The 21,327-nt window shown below is 43.8% G+C and overlaps 1 protein-coding gene across 1 annotated transcript in view; it reads left to right on the forward strand.

Moving 5' to 3' along the window:
- The window catches only part of QSOX1 (quiescin sulfhydryl oxidase 1), a 58,995-nt gene extending 39,086 nt beyond the window's left edge, over nucleotides 1-19,909 (forward strand). Inside the window, exons 2-12 of the mRNA XM_056531948.1 lie at nucleotides 570-670; nucleotides 820-868; nucleotides 4,179-4,275; nucleotides 6,924-7,014; nucleotides 9,064-9,209; nucleotides 9,295-9,426; nucleotides 11,885-12,014; nucleotides 14,134-14,256; nucleotides 15,425-15,569; nucleotides 17,420-17,596; nucleotides 18,606-19,909. Of these exons, the coding sequence (XP_056387923.1) occupies nucleotides 570-670; nucleotides 820-868; nucleotides 4,179-4,275; nucleotides 6,924-7,014; nucleotides 9,064-9,209; nucleotides 9,295-9,426; nucleotides 11,885-12,014; nucleotides 14,134-14,256; nucleotides 15,425-15,569; nucleotides 17,420-17,596; nucleotides 18,606-19,408 (1,994 nt within the window). The 3' untranslated portion in view covers nucleotides 19,409-19,909. The remainder of the gene's footprint in view (nucleotides 1-569; nucleotides 671-819; nucleotides 869-4,178; nucleotides 4,276-6,923; nucleotides 7,015-9,063; nucleotides 9,210-9,294; nucleotides 9,427-11,884; nucleotides 12,015-14,133; nucleotides 14,257-15,424; nucleotides 15,570-17,419; nucleotides 17,597-18,605) is intronic.
- Nucleotides 19,910-21,327: the final 1,418 nt, after the last annotated feature.

Consider the following 21,327-nt stretch of genomic DNA (forward strand, 5'->3'; position numbering starts at 1 on the left):
TGAACCCTACCTTAGAAATTTCTACTACATACTAATCCATACTATATTTACAAAGTACTTTTGGCATGAATTTTGAGAGCTGATGATACCCAGGCCAAACTATTGTCTAGTTAGGAAGGCCAGGAGGAAAATGTATAAAAAAGCCCCAACCTAAAGGACTTGCCCATTCCTAAATGTTTATTTAATCAGAAAGGAAGGCATTAAATAGGAACCTGTTCTATTTCCCACTGAGATGATCACATACATCATGTGATGCTTCAGCCACAGTGATCTCTCCTGGCAGGTAACAGAGAAGGCCGGTGATAGGCTGCAGCATCCCGTGAATAATGTACATGCTGTCAATGCTGCAGGTCCAGCAGGGCAATATTTTAAGAGTGAGTTTTTTTTTTTTAATTTTATGTCCTTTCCAGCTTATCCCCAGTTAAAAAAAAATTATTCCTTACTCCCCATTTTCTAATAATATAATACAATGTATTTGTTTTCACGTAGCATATTCAGATATAGAGTATAGGCAACCAAACTGTTCAGGATGAAACCTATGGCTAATACAACACTGCTTCTTTATACAGACTGGAGGCCCGCTGTATACCTCGCTGTGCTAGACTGCGCCAAAGAGTCCAATAGCAAAATGTGCAATGAATTTGGAGTGCAAGGATATCCCACTGTACAGGTAAGTCTCCCTGTATTCTCTGTCCTCCTTCTCTGCTTGTCTTATTTTCCAATTTTGTATCTACAATTTTATTTTCATATTACCAGATTGAGTTTTTCTGTGCAGTATGAAGCCAGAGTGACCCCTTGTTATGATTTTTTTCCCTCCAGTTCTTTAATACGTTTACCAAAAAGACGACGGATGGCATCAAGTTGTATAGTATGTAAACTATGTTCCTTCTTCTTCTTCTATATTTTGTTTGATTTCATGGGGAAGCACTCTTTTTGTAATTTTTGTAGCAAACAGCCTTACCTAAGCAACTGTCAGCTTCCACTTTGCAGTGGTTGCAAATTTATGAAGTGTGAATTTTGTACACAGGCATAAAAAAAAGTAGCAAACCCCTCCAAAAATGTTGCAAGTCAAAGCCAGTTCAGGATCTGGCTTACAAAACCATTTGTAACAGTGCACTGTGTGTTCTCTACACAGTACTCTGTCTGCTATTATGTTATCTACTATACACAGTGCTCTGTCCTCTATTGTGTTATCTGCTATACACAGTGCACTGTCCTCTATTGTGTTAACCACTTTACAGAGCTTACCGTAGTTAAATCTGCAAACATTGATATTTTACTTTACAACCCCTCTACGATAATTAATAAAAATATTGAAAGGAATAGTGCCCTGAACTGACCCCTGTGGTACCCCACTAGTAAGAGTCAACCAATCAGAGTTATGTACCATTAATAACCACCCTTTGTTTTCTATCCTTGAGCCAGTAACACTTACATACATTTTCTGTGGCACACAACCTTTTCTGTGGTACAGCATCAAATGTTTTGGAAAAATCAAGATATATACCACATCCAGGGAATCACCCAGTGTGGAGCTCACCTCCTCATAAAAGCTGATCAGGTTAGTTTGACAGGAGAGATCACTCATAAGATCATGCTGATATGGAGTAATTCATTTATTTTAATTGAGATATTCCAATAAAGCATCTCTTAAAAAAAACTGAAAAACAACTTGCATACAGCGGAGGTTAAACTTCAAACGTCAATTTATGGCCCCTTTTTTAAATACTTTAAATACTTTTGCTATTTGTCAGTCCTGGAAACCAGAGCCTGTCACTATAGATGACAGGTAAAAAATGATTCCTTCCATATCTTATAGTTACTATAGCTAAGAAGAATGAGATAATGGGCTTCTGTAGATTATATGCATCAAAATTGTAAGTGTGGGTTTATTTTAAATGAATTTACTCTTTCATGTTAAGAAGCTGTGATATATTTAGCATAGGGTATGCTAACTTTTCTATATCCAGATCCAGTCATCACCGTGGCAAGAACCCTATGGAGGTTTGAAAAAGCTATCCATACTACATAGTATAAGTGTGTGCAACCCTGTCGATATGATTGAAGAAAATCTGTCATCAGTGTCACTATCTGTCTGTACCAACAGGTTCGTGCAGGTGACACTTAGGACAGATTTCCTTTAAGTTACCAACAGCGACAAAAAGGCTTGTGAAACTCTTTTTTTTGTTTGTTTGTCTGGTGCTAAAAGCTGGGGTGCTGAGAACTCTGCCCAAAGCATAGGGGTAGCTGCAGGTATGATTACTTTACAGTATAATCTGTGGGAGATACAGAAACAGATACTGAAACATCTCATAGACTTACACTATGTGTGACTACTAGGGATCGACCGATTATCGATATGGCCGATATTATCGGCCGATAATCACGATTTTGGGCATTATCGGTATCGGCAATTACCTTGCCGATAAGCCGATAATGCCCCGCCACCACCGCACCGCGACCGCCACCCCCCCGACCCGCCCCACCGCACCCCCAACCCACCGCACCGCGTCGCATCCCCCACCGTGATGCTGGGCAATATACCGGTATGGATTTTTGCCCATACCGCTATACCGGTCGGGCCCCTCCCCCACCCTCCGAGTTAATAAAAAAAATTAAACTTACCCGTAATGGGGGTGGTCCAGGCCATCCTTCCTTCCTGTAGTGTCCGGGGGCATTCCGGGTGAAGAGTGAACCGGTCCGGGCTGTCCTTCTCCGGCGGTCATCTTCTCCACTCCGGGCAGGCTCCAGCCTAGTATGCTGCATAGACGCCGCTACGCCGTGACGTCAGGTGCGTCGCTGCGCACGGGCGTCACTGCGCAGTGGCGTCTATGCAGCGTACTAGGCCGGAGCCTGCCCGGAGTGGAGAAGATGACCGCCGGAGAAGGACAGCCCAGACCGGTTCACTCTTCACCCGGAACGCCCCCGGACACTGCAGGAAGGATGGATGGCCTGGACCACCCTGACAGGTAGGGGGAGAGAAGCAGGTGGCGGCGGCGGCAGCGACCTATGGCCCCGCAAAAGCCACTGCAGATCATTGATTTAAAGCGCCCGCTTTAAATCAATGATCTGTAGCGGTGTCGCAGGGGGTTAAATAGCCGATAACTTATACCGGAATATCGGTATAAGTTATCGGCTATTGGCCCTAAAAAAACGATATCGGTCGATCCCTAGTGACTACCGTATTTTTCGTCCTATAGGACGCACCGGCGTATAAGATGCACCCAATTTATAGGTGCAAAATCAAAAAAAAATAAGATTTGAACCCAATAGTGGTCTTCAACCTGCGGACCTCCAGATGTTGCAAAACTACAACTCCCAGCATGCTGGGAGTTGTAGTTTTGCAACATCTGGGGAGGTCCGCAGATTGAAGACCACTGCATAGGAGGTAATACTCACGTGTCCCCGCCGCTCCGGACCCGTCACCGCTGCCCTGGATGTCGCTCCATCGCTGTCGCCGTGTCCCCGCCACTCAGGAACGTCTCTGCTGCCGGCCGGGTATCCTCACTTTCCGTCGCCGCCATCACATCGTTACGCACGCCGACGCACGCACGTGATGACGAGGAAGGAGAGCGCCGGCCATACAGGGGATCCCTGAACGGAGAAGACACCAAGACAGGTAAGGTCCCTCCCGGTGTCCTGTAAGCACTAACCCGGCTATTCAGTCGGGCTGTTCAGGACCGCCGCGATTTCACCGCGGCGGTCCCGAACAGCCCGACTGAAGAGCCGGCTTAGTGTCACTTTCCCTTCAGATGCGGCGGTCAGCTTTGATCGCCGCGTCTGAAGGGTTAATACAGGGCATCACCGCGATTGGTGATGTCCTGTATTAGCCGCGGGTCCCGGCCATTGATGGCCGCAGGGACCGCCGCGATAGGGGTGTATTCGCCGTATAAGACGCACCGACTTTTTCCCCCCAGTTTTGGGGAAGAAAAAGTGCGTCTTATACGGCGAAAAATACGGTACTTCCTGGTCAGGTGAAATTTCTACCTTCTCATTACAATATATTACTACAAGGACACTAGACCACTTGTTTGTTTTTCTGCTGTCATTCTTCTATGTTTCTATAAAGCAGTTTTACATGAAAATGAAGCTTTTATGTGTTACGTTTTTCTCTCATCACTATCCATATTTGCCGCCATGATCATCATGCCCCTCCCATATCCACCTTATATCTACAGGTCGTGATCCTGACATGATGAGACATTTCATTATTGACAAACTGGAGGCACAAAAGGACTCCCCACCCCCCGCATGTCCACCACTCGAGCCAATCAGGTATGAGCATAGACACTTCTATGTATATAACAAGTATAAATAGGTTTAATGGCCTCTTGTAAGAAACTTAAAATTCATCTGTTCTGTTAGGACTAGATCTAAAGAGGTTTTTTTCAATTAAAGGTCATGGAAAATTGCTGAGATATGCCATCAATTATTGATTGGTTGGGGGTCTCAGAGTCTGAACCCCCATTCATCGTCAGAATGAAGGCGCGGGTACACAAGAATGATGCCATTTTGCAGTTCCCCAGTCAAAGGTTTTGAAGCTCCACTCCACAATAAAGGCTTTGAGTACCTGTCATATCCCTCAAAAAGAAATGTTCCATGTTACTCAGTCCCTAATTCTAATCCTGTACACATACTTTGTATGTGTCTAGCACCTTTATTTATCTCACAAATACCTTCTTTCTTTTTCTCACTTGGGATTTTCATCCTGTGTTCTGGAGGGGACATGTCCGTCTCTTGCCCTTACTCTACATTACTTATCTTCCTCCCTGAGTCTGCTGTGCTGGAGTGAGCTGTCTCACCCTCACGTCCTGGACTTTACCCCTGCCTGTGTTTCAGCTGGGGCAAAGATGATGCTGCAGCCAGACAGGATATGTTCTAGATGATATGGGGACCCCTAGTGGTCTTTTTTTTTTTTTTTTTTTTTTTTTTTATAAGCAATGATTTCTATAATAAAGAAAAAACTAATTCTTATCAAGTATTTTAGAAAGTATAATGTACAATATATAAGTTTTTTTTTTTTTTTTTTTAATCTGGCTGTGTCCATTTAAGGAGCCCATTTAAGGGTCTCCCACTGATTATATATATATATATATATATATATATATATATATATATATATATATATATATAGTGTGTGTGTATGTATGTATATATGTGTGTATATATATATATATATATATATATATATATATATATATATATGTGTAAGTATGTATATATATATATATATATATATATATATATATATATATATATATATGGCTTGTTGGAGAATTATGCTATAACATTACTAGATGGAAATACCCCATTTATAAATGAATGTACCATACACAACTTCTGAAGCAACATTCTGCAAGAAAGTACATCCAACATATACTTTATTTTAATTTATTTTTTGTTGGATACCAGTCTTTTACAAACAGTGCCCCTCCAGCTGTTGAAAAACTACAACTCCTAGCATGCCCGGACAGCCTTTGGCTGTCCGGGCATGCTGGGCGTTGTAGTTTTGCAACAGCTGGAGGTGCACTGTTTGTAAAAGACTGTTGTATACAATAGCATAGTCAAATGCAGTTTTGTGTACAGCAAAATCAAATGAAATGGAAACAGTCAAACATAAACACAATGGGGGAGATTTATCAAAACCTGTGCAGAGGAAAACTTGCCCAGTTGCCCATAGCAACCAATCAGCTTGCTGCTTTCATTTTTATGAAGGCCTGTGAAAAATGAAAGAAGCGATCTGATTGGTTGCTATGGGCAACTGGGCAACTTTTCCTCTGCACAGGTTTTGATAAATCTCCCCCAATATGAACCCAGCCTTATACTATAGAACAGGCGTAGGCAACCTTCGGCACTGTAGATGTTTTGGACTACATCTACCATGATGCTTTTGCAGCATTTTGGCTGTAAGAGCATCATGGGAGATGTAGTCCAAAACATCTGCACTCCCGAAGGTTGCCTATGCCTGCTATCGAATATTTAAAAAAGGATGAACAGGGTTTTCTATTATCACAAAACCCTTGTAATATATTTTCTATTGAATTGAGTTTAGCTATAGGCACCGGACCCTACAGTGGTCTCCGACACAGAACTTGATGTTTGAAAAAATTAGGGGCTCCTATTAAAAAGAATCAGTATTATGGACACCCATTGATGTCAGTGAGGATGTCATACGTCGGTCGCTAACTGTACCACATTATTTCTTCCCTTGTAAATAACTTATTTGGGGACTCTGAGTAATGAGAACTCGCCATGGTCAGCTTTTACAAGTTCCGATCTAGCATAAAGCTGGATCCATACATCGTAAAATCATCAGAAAAATACGGCCGTAAAATGAGTATAAAAAAAGGCATATTTTTTGTGTAAAAATGTGCTCTGTGGAAAAGCTGCCATCAGTACACATGGTGCATAAAAACAATGGGCCTTATTTTTAGGGTTTTTTCCTGACCGGTATTTTTCCATGTTGTGTTTTTCCCTATGTTTTTCCTTTATTTATTTATTTTAACACCTGCTCTAAGCTGTCGGGGTTTGAAATCCACCACATTACATTTTTTTTGTGTGTGGGGGGGGGAGTTCTCCCTTTTTTGGGGAGACACCCCTTTTTCTGGTGTCCTTCCCTCTTTATGTGTGTATACTGAGTAAAGTGGAGAGACAGTAGAGTTTTCCTTAACACAACCCTTGGACAAGCAATATGTGCACTGACTGCTGCTTTTCTATAGACTCATTCAGAGCACATTATTACATAAAAATAGCCATTTTTATACCTATGTTACAGCTGGGTTTTTTTGATGTGTGAACCCATCATTAGGCAGGAAAATGGTTCAATAGAATATTTGTTTAGATTACTTGTGCATAATCCTGTTCCTGTATTACATGTTTTTTTGTGCTGAATAGACCAACTAGTGTGATGTTTTCTATTTTAGTGCCCCTGAGGTTGACTATTTTTTTGAAAATAATGATGAATCCTTCCTAGTTTTGATTTTTGAAGAACCTGGAAACTATATGGCAAGAGAGGTAAGTACTGTCCACTTAGCTGTGTGTAATACACTGCTCAAAAAAATCAAAGATAACACATCCTAGATCTGAATGAACGAACTAATCGTAGGAAATACTTTTGTCTTTACAAAAAAATCACACAAAAATGATCAATGGAAATCAAATGTATCAACCCATGGAGGTCAAATGGAGTCACACTCAAAATCAAAGTGGAAAACCACACTACAGGCTGATCCAACTTTATGTAATGTCCTTAAAACAAGTCAGAATGAGGCTCAGTAGTGTGTGTGGCCTCCATGTGCCCGTATGACCTCCCTACAATGCCTGGGCATGCTCCTGATGAGGTGGTGGATGGTCTCCTGAGGGGTGTCTTCCCAGACCTGGACTAAAGCATCCGCCAACTCCTGGACAGTCTGTGGTGCAATGTGGCGCTGGTGGATGCAGCGAGACATGATGTCCCAGATGTGATCAATCGGATTCAGGTCTGGGGAACGGGCAGGCCAGTCCATAGCATCAATGCCTTCCTCTTGCAGGAACTGCTGACACACTCCAGCCACATGAGGTCTAGCATTGTCTTACATTCGAACACAGGGCCATCCGCACCAGCATATGGTCTCACAGGGGATCTGAGGATCTCATCTCTGTACCTAACGTCCTACACAGCCCACACCTGTGGACGTCGGGCCCTCATGGATTCTGTTTCTGACCGTTTGAGTGGACACATGCACATTTGTGGCCTGCTGGAGGTCATTTTGCAGGGCTCTGGCAGTGCTCCTCCTTGCACAAAGGCGGAGGTAGCAGTCCTGCTGTTGGGTTGTTGCCCTCCTATGGCCTCCTCCCCCATCTCCTGATGTACTGGCCTGTCTCCTGGTAGCGCCTCCATGCTCTGGACATAGGCTGACAGACACAGCAAACCTTCTTGCCACAGCTCTCCATCCTGGATGAGCTGCACTACCTGAGCCACTTGTGTGGGTTGTTGACTCTGTTTCATGCTACCACTAGAGTGAAAGCACCGGCAGCATTCAAAACATCAGCCAGGAAGCAGAGGAACTGAGAAGTGGTCAGTGGTCACCATTTGCAGAACCACTTTTTTATTGGGGGTGTCTTGCTAATTGCCTATAATTTCCACCTGTTGTCTGTTCCAGTTGCACAACAGCATGTGAAATTAATTGTCAATCAGTGTTGCTTTCCTGAGTGGACAGTGTGATTTCACAGAAGTGGGATTGACTTGGAGGTACATTGTGTTGTTTGAGTGTTCCCTTTATTTATTTTTTGAGCAGTGTATACATTTTCGCTGTACTGCACATATTCCCCTTAAGAGACTTATTGTCATTTTATCTTCCACAAGAGAGTGCATCACTTTTTAATATGGAATAACTAGTAAACTTCACCAGCTCCATTTAAACAATAAAATACAATTTTGGTCATAAAAATGTTGGGTTGCTTAGTAGGAAGGCGGTGTTCATTTTTTTTTTAAGATTCTTCTCTGGGAGTCTTAAGGTCACCCTCTTAGCTCTGCAGGTGCCATGTTAACCAGTGAATAAACATTAAAAGGGTACCTCTCATCAAAAAAACTTTTGATATAATATAGATTAATGTATGCAGAATAACTTTACAATTGCATGTTATTAAAAAATATGCTTCTTTCTATTTAATTTTCCACTTTGAAGAAATGACCACTAGGGGTCTCCCTACCAGTCCTGGCAGCAAGCATTTCAGACTCATGCTGGAGTCCTAAACACTACGAGCTGCCAGTCTGCTTTGTTCACAAAGGAGAACACTCAGAGCTGCCAGCCTGCTTTGTTCACAGCCTGGTTGGCTGTGAACAAAGCAGGCTGGCAGCTCTGAATGTTTAGGACTCCAGCATGAGTCAGAAATGCTTGCTGACAGGACTGATCGGGAAAAATACAATAGAAAGAAGCATATTTTTCATTAACATGCTATTGGAAAGTTATTCAACATTCATTAATCTAAAATATATCAAAAGTTTATTTGATGAGAGGTACCCTTTAAGCACTCAATGCTCCACATATGTAGAATCCTGTAGTAATGTTCTGTCTTTCTCAGGTTGCTCTGGACATGGTCCAGTATCAGGGGGTCTCGGTACGGAGGGTTCTTAAGGACCAGTCTGAACTGATAGAACGATTCAAGGTATCATCATTCCCAACTGGCTTCCTTCTATGTAGAAATGGATCTATTAGTACAATAAACCTGTGAGTATCTGGCAATCTGGCCATGTGTTTTATTCCTCAATAAATTTGTTATGTTAAATGTTTTTCGCTCATTTGTTTTTTACAGAAAGGAACAGAGTCGTGCAGAATACACACAGTTCCTACGGTCGCTTCCTGGGGTGAAGAGGGTTATCGTCAATCTCATTGAGTGGTCTGCAAACCCTGTTGAGGACACAGTGGTTCGGAGGACTGTAAATAGGTATGAATAGAGGTCTCTTTCATGATCGGGCTTAGTTGCCTTGTAAAATGATTTAACTGTATGTCATCTGCCTCGTTTAGAGCCATACCATCAGTGTTGCTTTGATTAGAGCTGAGCGAACTTACAGTAAATTTGATTCGTCACGAACTTCTCGGCTCGGCAGTTGATGACTTTTCCTGCCTAAATTAGTTCAGCTTTCAGGTGCTCCGGTGGGCTGGAAAAGGTGGATACAGTCCTAGGAGACTCTTTCCTAGGAATGTATCCACCTTTTCCAGCCCACCGGAGCACCTGAAAGCTGAACTAATTTACGCAGGATAAGTCATCAACTGCCGAGCCGAGAAGTTCGTGACGAATCGAATTTACTGTAAGTTCGCTCATCTCTAGCTTTGATCTGATCCTGTGTTTAGATTCCATCAAATCAGGAAAAATGATAGGCATGGTCATGATTAAACCAACAGACCCAGATATAAGTCAGTTGGGTCCATCAAGCAACTGGTGGCATCGGTTGGACAAATCGGTCTTTGTCTTTATGGTTTCAATTAGGAATGGAAACCACAACACAATTGTAAACAGAGCCTAAGATTTAGCAGTGATTGGAAAGGATCGTAAGTTTTACCTACACAAATACATTGTAGCAAATTCTGTAGCAAAGAGATGTGTGCTGCCACAACTAGATAAAATTGTAGCAGGCCCTCAGCCATGAGTTGTACAGTGGTCCCTCAACATACAATGGTAATCCGTTCCAAACGGACCATAGTTTGTTGAAACCATCGAATGTTGAGGGGTCCGTGCAATGTAAAGTATAGGACAGTGGTCTACAACCTGTGGACCTCCAGATGTTGCAAAACTACAACACCCAGCATGCCCGGACAGCCAACGGCTGTCCGGGCATGCTGGGAGTTGTAGTTTTGCAACATCTGGAGGTCCGCAGGTTGAAGACCACTGGTAGAGGAAGTTGTACTCGCCGGACCGTCACCGCTCGTCACCTCTGCCCGGGATATCGCCGTCCATCGCTGTCGCCGCGTCCCCGGGGTGTCCCCGACGCTCTGGCAAGGCCTCTGCTTCCCCGGCATCCTCGCTCTCCGTCGCCGCCATCATGTCGCTACGCACGCCGCTCCTATTGGATGACGGGACGGCGTGCACAGAGACGTGATGACGATGGAGAGCGCCGACGATGCAGGGATCCCGAAGAGGACGCACCAGAGCCCCGAGGACAGGTAAGTGATCGTCACCGGACCACACGGGGCAAGTAAACGGCTATCTGGTGGCAGCTGAAGCAGTCTGCGCTGCCGGATAGCCGTTTATGCGATGGCCCCGACATACAAAAGCATCGTATGTTGATGCTGCCTTCAACATGCGATGGACTCTGAGAGGCCATCGTATGTTGAAATGATCGTATGTCGGGGCCATCGTAGGTCGGGGGGGGGGGGGGGGGGGGGGTCACTGTATTTGGTTTGCACAGGTTTTAGTTTGTAGAAAGCACAATATACATTAGAAAGTTACATACCTATTCATCATACAGTGGAAAAACACAGTTGTTTTTAAAGTTTTAATCTTGTCTTTTAAAATGAATGACCCATACTCAGGAAACGCCATCGATATTAGATCAGTGGTGGTCCGACTCCCAGCATCCCTGCCAGTCAGCTATTTGAAGGGGTTCAGCGCTCTTGCTAGTGTTGCAGCCTTTACCATGTTTACTCATCATTGAATGCGCCAGTAGTGCAAGGAACTGCGGCCATGTCCTGTTCACTAGAATGGGAATTTGCTGCAGTTCCTGGTATACGTCGTATGCAGTGCAAGGGGGTGTGCTGGTAAACATTAGAGGCTGATCTCCGGGATGCCAGGAGCTGAAACCCCGCTGATCTTATATTGATTCTGCTGTTAATTTTATCATTGAAATGAAACTTGGTACAGAGGAAATCCACTATAAGGGTAGGTCACGTGTGCCGGATTTACTGCTGCATATTTTCTTAGCCATTGAAGTCAGAAGGTAGACTCTTTATGACTATTAGAATAAGTTGAAGCAGATTGATGACTGTCGGAGAACCCTCTTTTTAAAAAAAAAAATAAATAATAATATTTTTTTTTTCTTCTAGAATTGCCTTCTGAGTATCAAAGCAGATAGATAAAGGTCCTGGATTTTGTTTAGATTTTTTTGTCATTTTTTTTCTTTTCTGGGGGGGACATCCCCCCCCCCCCTCCCCCCGGTGTTGTATGAAGGCTACTGCTGCTTTCTGAATACTGTGTTATGCAGTAAGCTTCCATACTTTCTCTAGGAGGAACTGCTACTCTTGTAGCTATTTTTATAAAACAAAAAGTGGTGCTTGAAGGGTGGGAAAATGGCCTCTGTACAGTTTAGGTTGGCGGCAGATCCCGCCTAAAGCTGAAGGACTTTGTTACTGCACAGTGTCTTTTGTCTTTGGGTTAGAAGACTGTTCTTGTCTTTGTTTTCTTCTAGTTCTGTTATCTACATGGCGGACCTTGAATCCTCTATCCATTACTCTCTGCGGGTTGAGGTGGCTCGGTATAGCAAATTAAATGGAGATCGTCTCAAAGCCCTGACTAACTATGTGTCTGTACTGAAAAAGGTGAGTGGGTAGATATAAACTGGATGTAGACTGGTCCACTAGTCATGTATTTTACCAATCCTAGTTTCTGTAAGGTGTAAAGGCTCATTCGTACTACATTTTTCCAAGCAGAATTCCGCTCTGGAATTCTGCTTGGAAAACATGGTGCAGCAGCCACTCATTGGGGGAGATTTATCAAAACCTGTCCAGAGGAAAAGTTGCCCATAGCAACCAATCAGATCGCTTCTTTCATTTTGCAGAGGCCTTTTCAAAAATGAAAGAAGCAATCAGGTTGCTATGGGCAACTCAGAAACTTTTCCTCTGGACACGTTTTGATAAATCTCCCCCCCCCCATTTGTTCCCAAAGGGATTCTGCTGCATCATTCACAGAATGTAGAGAGGCAGATGTTCCATTTCGGAAATTTCGGACTCCAGATATCACTGAAAGAATGAACATGTTAATTCTTTTGGCGGAATTAGCTTGGAAATGCATTTCTGTGTATTGTTTTGTCAGTACCCGATCCTGACGGAATCTCCGCCCGGAATATCTCCCTATTGTGAAGGAGCTCTAAACTTACATGTAGTTGTTATCCTAAATGGGTTACAGAGGTACAGTGATCCCTCAAGTTACAATATTAATTGGTTCCAGGACGGCCATTGTATGTTGAAACCATTGTATGTTGAAACCATTGTATGTTGAGACCATAATGGAAACCTGGTAATTGGTTCTGAAGCCCCAAAATGTCATCCAAAAATAGGAAAAAGTGAGGATTCAAGAAAAATAAGTAGATAACTAATACAGATAAAGCAAGTCCTTACATATAAAAGTAAGAAAAATCTGCTGGGAGCTGTAAATCACTGTCTATGTCAGTGTTTCCCAACCAGGGTGCCTCCAGCTATTGCAAAACTACAACTCCCAGCATGCCCGGACAGCCGTTGGCTGTCCGGGCATGCTGGGAGTTGTAGTTTTGCAACAGCTGGAGACACCCTGGTTGGGAAACAATGGTTTATGTAGAGGACAGAAGCTTCTTCAGGGTCCTATACAGTACACACAATGTCCCAAATGGAGCCACCCTTACTTGGTGTCCAAAGGAGTAACTAACCCTGGCACAGGTAAGGAGTAGTACAGAACTTGTAGTTCCTCCCTGTACTGTAGGGGGCGCTACCAGACACCAGTCCGTGAATGAATTTCAGTGATACAGGGGTTTTACCAGTGAATGCCCATTCTGATTGGTCGGTTCTTCCGGCCATTGACACGTTTCACAGATCTGGACTGTCTGTACATTGTATGTTGAGTCTGGTTTCAACTTACGATGGTCCAGAAAAGATGTTGAAACTATTGTATGTTGAGGCCATTGTAAGTTGAGGGATCACTGTATATAATAAAATTTTTACACATAAAATGTAGACTTTCCTTTCCATATCCATAAAATATACCAATTTCACATAAGGCATTACATATGTATATATTGCTTTGTGTATCTACTTGACTGTTACCTGATCTTTCTGTTAACAATGTATACAAAATGCACGATTCTAATGAGCGTAATACAAGCATATTCTTATGCCTGTATTTATTGTCTTTCCTAACGAATTTTACTCCAGCTGTAACAAAATTACAACTACAACTCCCAGCATGCCAAGACGAAGGCTGGTCGGGCATGCTGGGAGTTGTAGTTTTGCAACAGCTGGAGGCACATTGGTTAGGAAACATCGCCATAGGTCCTGGCCCAACTGTATGTCTTCCGATCGAAATTACAGCATCATAAAGCGCTATAATTCTACATGAAGCCATAATACGGGCACAAGAATGAGCCAAATTATGCGCATGTGAATCCAGCCTAATTGTATGCTATACTTTAAAGTGACCACTAGAGGTAGCTGCTTCAGTATTTATGTTATTTTTAACACAATAATCTCCTTCATGCTCATTATTGATTTTAAAACTAGGTCCTTTTTTTATTTGTTTTTTTTTGTATACTTGCTGCCTAGTGCTATTACAGTACTATACTATATGTTTTTTTAGTTGTTTGTTTATTTTTTTAATCCCTGTGTTACGTTGCACATATCTTAAACATGGAAAGCTGTATGTGTTGCTGAAGTAAAACTATGATGTGATCACCATCTATTTCTATCACAGTACTTTCCTGCTCGCCCTTTCTTGCGCACACTGCTGAATTCTCTGTATCCATGGCTGTATAACCAAAGAGCCAAGGTCGTGTCTTACAAGGATTTTTTAGATGCTGTAAATAACAAAAATCAGGTAAGTCGTACTCGGGCCTTTTTCCTGCCTCAGGCACCACAGTGGTGGACATGGCCTAAAACTAAGGACGATGTGTCAAATAACATACCGTATATACTCGAGTATAAGCCGACCCGAATATAAGCCGAGGCCCCTAATTTCACCCCAAAAACCCATGAAAAGTTATTGACTCGACTATAAGCCTAGGGTGGGAAATACATCATCCACCCCTGTCATCATCCAGACCCCAGTCATTAACACCCCCTCATCATCACCCTGTCATTATCACCCCCGTCATCATCATCCCATCATCATCCCCCACTGTCATCATCCAGACCCTCGTCATCATCACCCGCTCTTCATCATCACCCCCTGTCAATCCCTTCTCAGTGATCTTCAACCTGCGGACCTCAAGATGTTGCAAAACTATAACTTGTAGTTGTAGTTTTGAAACATCTGGAGGTCCGCAGGTTGAAGACCACTGCGGCCTTTGTCATCATCCAGACCCCCCTTTAGTTTTCTACTCACCTCCCCTTGGCGGGACGGAAAGGTGAGCTGGTCCGGGCCATCTATGCTGCAGGGACCGTCTGGTGGGGAGGGTTAGTCGTTCCGGGCTGACCATTTTCACCAGGAGGCCCTCTCCTCCGCTCCGGGCCGGCCCCGGACTAGTGACGTTGCCTTGACGAAGATGCACAGGGACGTTCATGCGCAGGTACGTCTGCTGCACATGGACGTCCCTGTGCGTCGTCTACAAGGCAACGTCACTAGGCTGGGCCCGGAGCGGAGAAGAGGACAGCCCGGAACAACTAACCCTCCCCACCGGACGGTTCCTGCAGCATAGATGGCCCGGACCAGCTCACCCTTCCTTCCCACCTAGGGGAGTTGAGTAGAAAACTAAAAGGGCTGGATGATGACGAAGGCCGCAGTGGTCTTCAACCTGTGGACCTCCAGATGTTTCAAAACTACAACTCCCAGCATGCCCGGACAGCCGATGGCTGTCCGGGCATGCTGGGAGTTGTAGTTTTGCAACATCTGGAGGTCCGCAGGTTGAAGACCACTGATTGACAGGCGGAGAGTTCACTCGAGTATAAGCCGAGGGGGGCGTTTTCAGCACGAAAAATCATGCTGAAAAACTCTGCTTATACTTGAGTATATACGGTAAGTGCCTTTTTCTTTACTTTGTGCTCAGGAGCAGAATGCTGTGCTGACTCCTCGTGTCAATTTCGTCTGGTGTCTTGGATCCAAGCCAGAATTCCGTGGTTTTCCATGTTCTGTCTGGACGCTGTTCCACCTGCTGACCGTCAGAGCTGCAGAGCTTGGATCTGAACAGACCAGTGAGTGACATTAAGGGATTGTACCTTTAGAAATCAGCATATTTAACCCCTTAAGGACATAGCATTTTTCCGTTCTTGCACTTTCGGCTTTTCCTCACCTTTTAAAAATCATATGATGGCTTATTTTTTGCGCCACCAATACTTTATAATGACAGCAGTCATTTTACCCAAAAATCTACGGCGAAACAAAAAAAAATCAGTGTGCGACAAGTCTACACAGTAAATTTTTTGGTAAAAATGACACTTTATCTTTATTCTGTAGGTCCATACGATTAAAATGATACGCTACTTATATAGGTTTGATTTTGTCGGACTTCTGGAAAAAATCATAACTACATGCCGGAAAATGAACACGTTTAAAATTGTCATCTTCTGACCCCTATAACTTTATTTCTTTTTTTTTTTCCGCATATGGGGAGGTATGAGGGCTCATTTTTTGCATCGTGATCTGAAGTTTTTACTGGTAACATTTTTGTTTTGATCGGACTTTTAGATCACTTTTTATAATTTTTTGGAGGAATTTTTTTGCGCATACACCATTGACCGTGCGGTTTAATTAACAACATATTTGTATAGTTCAGACATTTACGCATGCGGTGATACCACATATGTTTATTTTTATTTACAGTTTTGTTTTTTTTTTATGAAAAAAAGGGGCTGATTCAAACTTTTATTAGGGAAGGGGTTAAATCACCTTTATTAACTTTTTTTTTTTTCACCACTTTTTTTTTTTTGCAATGTTATAGCTCCCATAGGGGGCTATAACATGCATTATACAGATTGCAGGCACTGATCAATGCTATGTCATAGCTTAGCATTGATCAGTGTTATCGCCGCTTGACTGCTCCTGCCTGGATCTCAGGCAAGGTGCAGTCATTCGGCAATCTGACACAGAGGAGGAAGGTAAGGGACCCTCCTCGTGCGTCATAGCTGATTGGGACACCGCAGTTTCACCACGATGGTCCCGATCAGCCCGACTGAGCTGCCGGGAAGCTTTCATTTTCACTTTAAACGCAGCAATCAACTTTGATCGCCGCGTCTAAAGAGATAATGCCGGACATCTGCCTGAACATCAATGTCCGGCATTAGCCACGGGTCCTGGCTGCTGATAGCAGCTGGGACTGTGCGGGTATGATGCGAGCTCTGATCGGGAGCATCGTGCCGCAGCGCCGTTTATAAACAGCGTTTTGCGGCAAGAGGTTAAATCAGTTGGGGGTTTTATAAAAACATTTTTTAATTGTTTGTGCAGTCTTTTATTTTTTATTCTATTTATTTATTTACACATCTATTTTAAGGGGTTGTTCGGTAAAATGTTTCTTTCCTCCTAAATATGCCCAGCCTGCCTAATAAGACAATGAAAGCTTTAGCCCCGCTCCTCACTACCGCGTAGCCTCCTGAATCAGGGTGAACTGTGTTCGGCCGGTAACACTGCTTTCCCCCGAGCTGCAGATCGTAGCATCTACAGCCGTGGGAACAGTCAATGCCTCTCGCCAATCACTGACTTAGGCAGGACACCCCTGCGGTCAGTGATTGGCTGATTGGCACTGTGATGTCACATCTACAGCTCCAGCTGACTCCAGGAAGCAGACTCTCAGCGGCATCCCAACACCGGAGGCTGTGAGGAAGGTGAGTAATAGTTTTTATTAGGCAGGCTGGGAATATTAGAGGGAAATCTATTTCACCAGATACTATAAATAACAAAAAATATATTTTCACACTGGTAAAAGTGCAACCCCCATTGTTTATCAAAGATAATAATCTTTTCATGTTGAAGAAAGATTTATAACCATTTATTCTCCGACACACTTGATCTTTTTTTTTTTTCTGAAATCTTTCTTTGTCTTGTTAAGATCCACAGGAAGTTTTGAAGGCAATGCGAAGTTATGTCCGCTACTTTTTTGGCTGCAGGGACTGTGCTCATCATTTTGAGCAAATGGCTAAAGAGTCTATGGGCACTGTCCGCAGTTTGGATGAAGCCGTCAGATGGCTGTGGTTAAGTCATAACCGGGTTAATAGTAGACTGGCAGGTGAGTCCTAAATAAGCATGGAGTATCCTAGAAATCATCATGTGTACCAGATCTAGCATGTACCATAATACCCAACAATATGCTCACAGTTTGGGATTTATAGTGCTCTGTTTGTTTTCCAGAGATGCCACACGTGACTCTAAAATTTACTACAATACAGAAATTCAGTGTGTTGGCTGTCAAGCTGTATTTTGTTGCCATTAACTACTATGTATGAAACTGAAGGGAATTGTTCTGGATTACTAAAAGCGTTAGATTTTTTTTCCTCCTAGAATCAGTGTCACTCTTGTCCGTAGGTTGTGTAACTGGTAACAGAAAGATTGATAAATTACTTCTATTTAAAAATCTTAACCCCCTTCCAGTACTTATCAGCTGCTGTATACTCCAGAGGAAGTTGCGTATTTCTTTCCAGTCTGACCACAGTGCTCTCTGCAGCCACCTCTGTTTGTGTGAGAAACTGTCCATAGTAGGAGCAAATCCCCATAGCAAACCTCTCCTGCTCCGGACAGTTCCTGACATGGATAAAAGGGGCAGTGGAGAGCACTGTGGTCAGACCAGAAAGACTTATACAACTTCCTCTGGATCATACAGCAGCTAAGTACTAGAAGACTTGAGATATTAAAGTAGAAGTCATTAAAAAATCTGTACAACAAACATTTTGTCACCAGTTAATTTGAAAATGTACCCCTTTTAAAACTCCATTAAAGTGCAATACCAGACACAGCGTATGTACAAGAGTGGTGCCTTTTCTGGAAATAAAGCAGACCAATGCTTTTCTAAGGTTGGACAATCCTTATAATTCCATGTGTGGGTATAGAAACCATATTGATGCCGTATGTCCTGTCTAGTAAGCTGTTTAAGAACCAAATTGGTTAAATTAAGCTGCAAATGCATCTCTACTGAGAAAAGTCTTTAGTAGCTCTGATAACCATTGTTTTATGTATTTTTCCCTATTTATTTTTCTGTTATGGAACACTAATAACCATTTACCATATGACTTTTGCCATAGGGGATGCAACTGAGGATCCAGACTTTCCAAAGATTCAGTGGCCTCCTACAGAGCTTTGTCCAGACTGCCAGAAAATGGTTGACAATAACATGACCTGGGGTGAGCCTGCGGTACTCAGTTTTATGATGAAACGCTTCTCTGTAAACAATTTATCCTATGACTATTTGGAGGATGAAGCAGTCCTGTTGGAGGAGCAGCGAAAAGCTACAGGTGGAGTCAGGCCCAAAAGGGAGATTAAAGATGAAAAAGCAAACCCTGAAAAACAAAGCCAAGATAGTGATATCATCCAGACAGTAAAAGCAGAAGAACCAGGAGATACAGATACAGCTTCTAAAGCAAAACCAAGTCTCCGCCACAGACCTACCATAATAAGAATGAAATATTTTACAGCTTTGCAAGCTGAAAAAGGGGAGGAAGAAAACATTGTGGATTTAGATTCTTTTGAACATCATATTTTTCCTCGTAGGACATTACAGGATTCCAACTCCCACAATAATAGATATGCCATTCAACCAGAGAAAATGTTGGATTTGCCTGATTCTGATTTTGACCAAGAAGCTGTAAGAGCTCGCCTGCTTAAAAGAGGGGTCAATGCCAACTATTTAAATGGCGTGGTGGTAGAGAATGGTGATGTAAACTGGAAAGGGCGTTGGGTGAAGGTGCTAGAAGTTGGATTCTCTAAACTGGACATCAGCATTTGTGTCATACTGTATTTCCTCACCAGCATGTGCCTACTAGCTATGTACCTTTATTTAACTTTCCGGTCCCGCCTCAGACAGCGATGTTTTCGTCCACAGCCATGACTCAAGTCACTGTAGTGCGGTTTTATAGTATTACAGAGCTAATGTTTTAATCCTTTACAAGAGAACAAGGTGCCTTTTTTATCTGTGGACATTCTGTACCGATAGAGCACAACCACTCAAGACCAAAGCTAGACTCATCATAGTTGTCTTGCTTTTAAAAAAAATAAAAATTAGACTTTTGAGAAAAAAATTGCTGTATTTGGTGTATTGTAACCAGAAAAGAAGTTCAGAAATTCTTGAACATAGACATAAAGAAAATTCAAATGATTTAGTATTCTTCAGTAGTTCTAAGGAGGTAATGTGTCATCATGGGAAGACCGTCAAACTGGCATAGGCAGTGTTAGAGGCCATGCAATGCTCCCTGGCAAGTATCCCAGCCAGTGGGCACCCTTCTCTGTACTGACAAGAAATAAGAACCGCAAAACATCAGTCCTTAGATAAGTTTATATCCGTTTGGAGAAAAAAATCTGGTTTAGTTTGTAATCCCAAGTCAAGTTTCAGGGCTTCTTGAAGGGACTGAGCATTGAAGGGGTTATCCAACATAAGGTGACTTAAGTACTTATCTGCCAGACAGTAATGGGCATGCTTAGGAAATATCCGTGCTTGTGGCCCTCCTATTGGCCGAATGCATTCGGCAGTGACGTCACTAATGAATTTCGACTCGTTGAAGCCTGGCAACGAGTCGGAATTCATTCACTGCGGTGCTCGCTCCCGCCTGTCAATCAGACAGGCGGGAGCGAGCGCTTTGAAGGAAGAGGATGCGCGCAGGCTCCCTGGCCTCGCACGCCGGCCCCGGCTCCCGGCGACAGGTAAAATTCTCAATGTGACGGTTTTCAATGCTTATGCTTTTGCGAGGGGAGGGAGGGGGTAGTGGGTTGAGCGGCGCAGCAGGGCCAGGGGGGTTGCGGGCTATACAGGGTGCCTCCAGTTGTTTCCCCACCACAACTCACAGCATGCCCTGACAGCCAATAGATGTCAGGGCAAGCTGGGAGTTGTAGTGGGGAAACAGCTGGAGGCGCCCTGTATAGGTGAACTAAGGGGGGGTGGGGAGGGAGTTGAGCGGCGCGACGGGGCCGGGGGGGGGGGGGGGTTTGCGGGCTGCGCGGCGGGGAGCGGGATGTGCGGCCATCACGGTGTTCACCTATACAGTATGCCTCCAGTTGTTTACCCACTACAACTCCCAGCATGCCCTGACAGCCAATAGATGTCAAGGCAAGCTGGGAGTTACAGTGGGGAAACAGCTGGAGGCGCCCTGTATAGGTGAACTACGGGCAGAAGTGTCGGCCCCAGCAGGCATCAGTGACGTGGTGCCTGCTGGGGAAGTCTGCCTGGTAGTGAGCACACTGCCAGGCAGACAAAAGGCATTTTTAATATGTAAAAAAAAATTAAAGGCAGGGAGAGGGTTAGGGATAGATGGGTAATAGGCAGGGACAGAAAAAAGAAAAAAAGTGATGGTGGGAGCTACCCTTTAACTTTTAGGGAAGCGATCTCCCAGTATATGTCAATAGAGAGCCAGCTCTTTTCATTTTAGAGGTGATCTACTTTGCATAACATCCTTCAATAGGAACATTTAAAGTGACCATTTACATTAACCCCTTAAGGACCAAGGACGTACCGGTACGTCCTTGGTCCTGCTCTTCTGATATAACGCGGGGTTACACAGTAACCCCGCGTCATATCATGGCGGGCCCGGCGTCATAGTGAAGCCGGGACCCGCCTCTAATAGCGCGCAGCGCTGATCGCGGCGCCGCGCGCTATTAACCCTTTAGCCGCGCGCTCAGAGCTGAGCCGCGCGGCTAAAAGTGAAAGTGAAAGTTCCCGGCTAGCTCAGTCGGGCTGTTCGGGATAGCCGCGGCTAATCGCGGCATCCCGAACAGCTGACAGGACAGCGGGAGGGCCCCTTCCTGCCTCCTCGCTGT

The sequence above is a fragment of the Hyla sarda genome, chromosome 7, assembly GCF_029499605.1.
Source record: "Hyla sarda isolate aHylSar1 chromosome 7, aHylSar1.hap1, whole genome shotgun sequence".
NCBI classification, from domain to species: Eukaryota; Metazoa; Chordata; class Amphibia; order Anura; family Hylidae; genus Hyla; species Hyla sarda.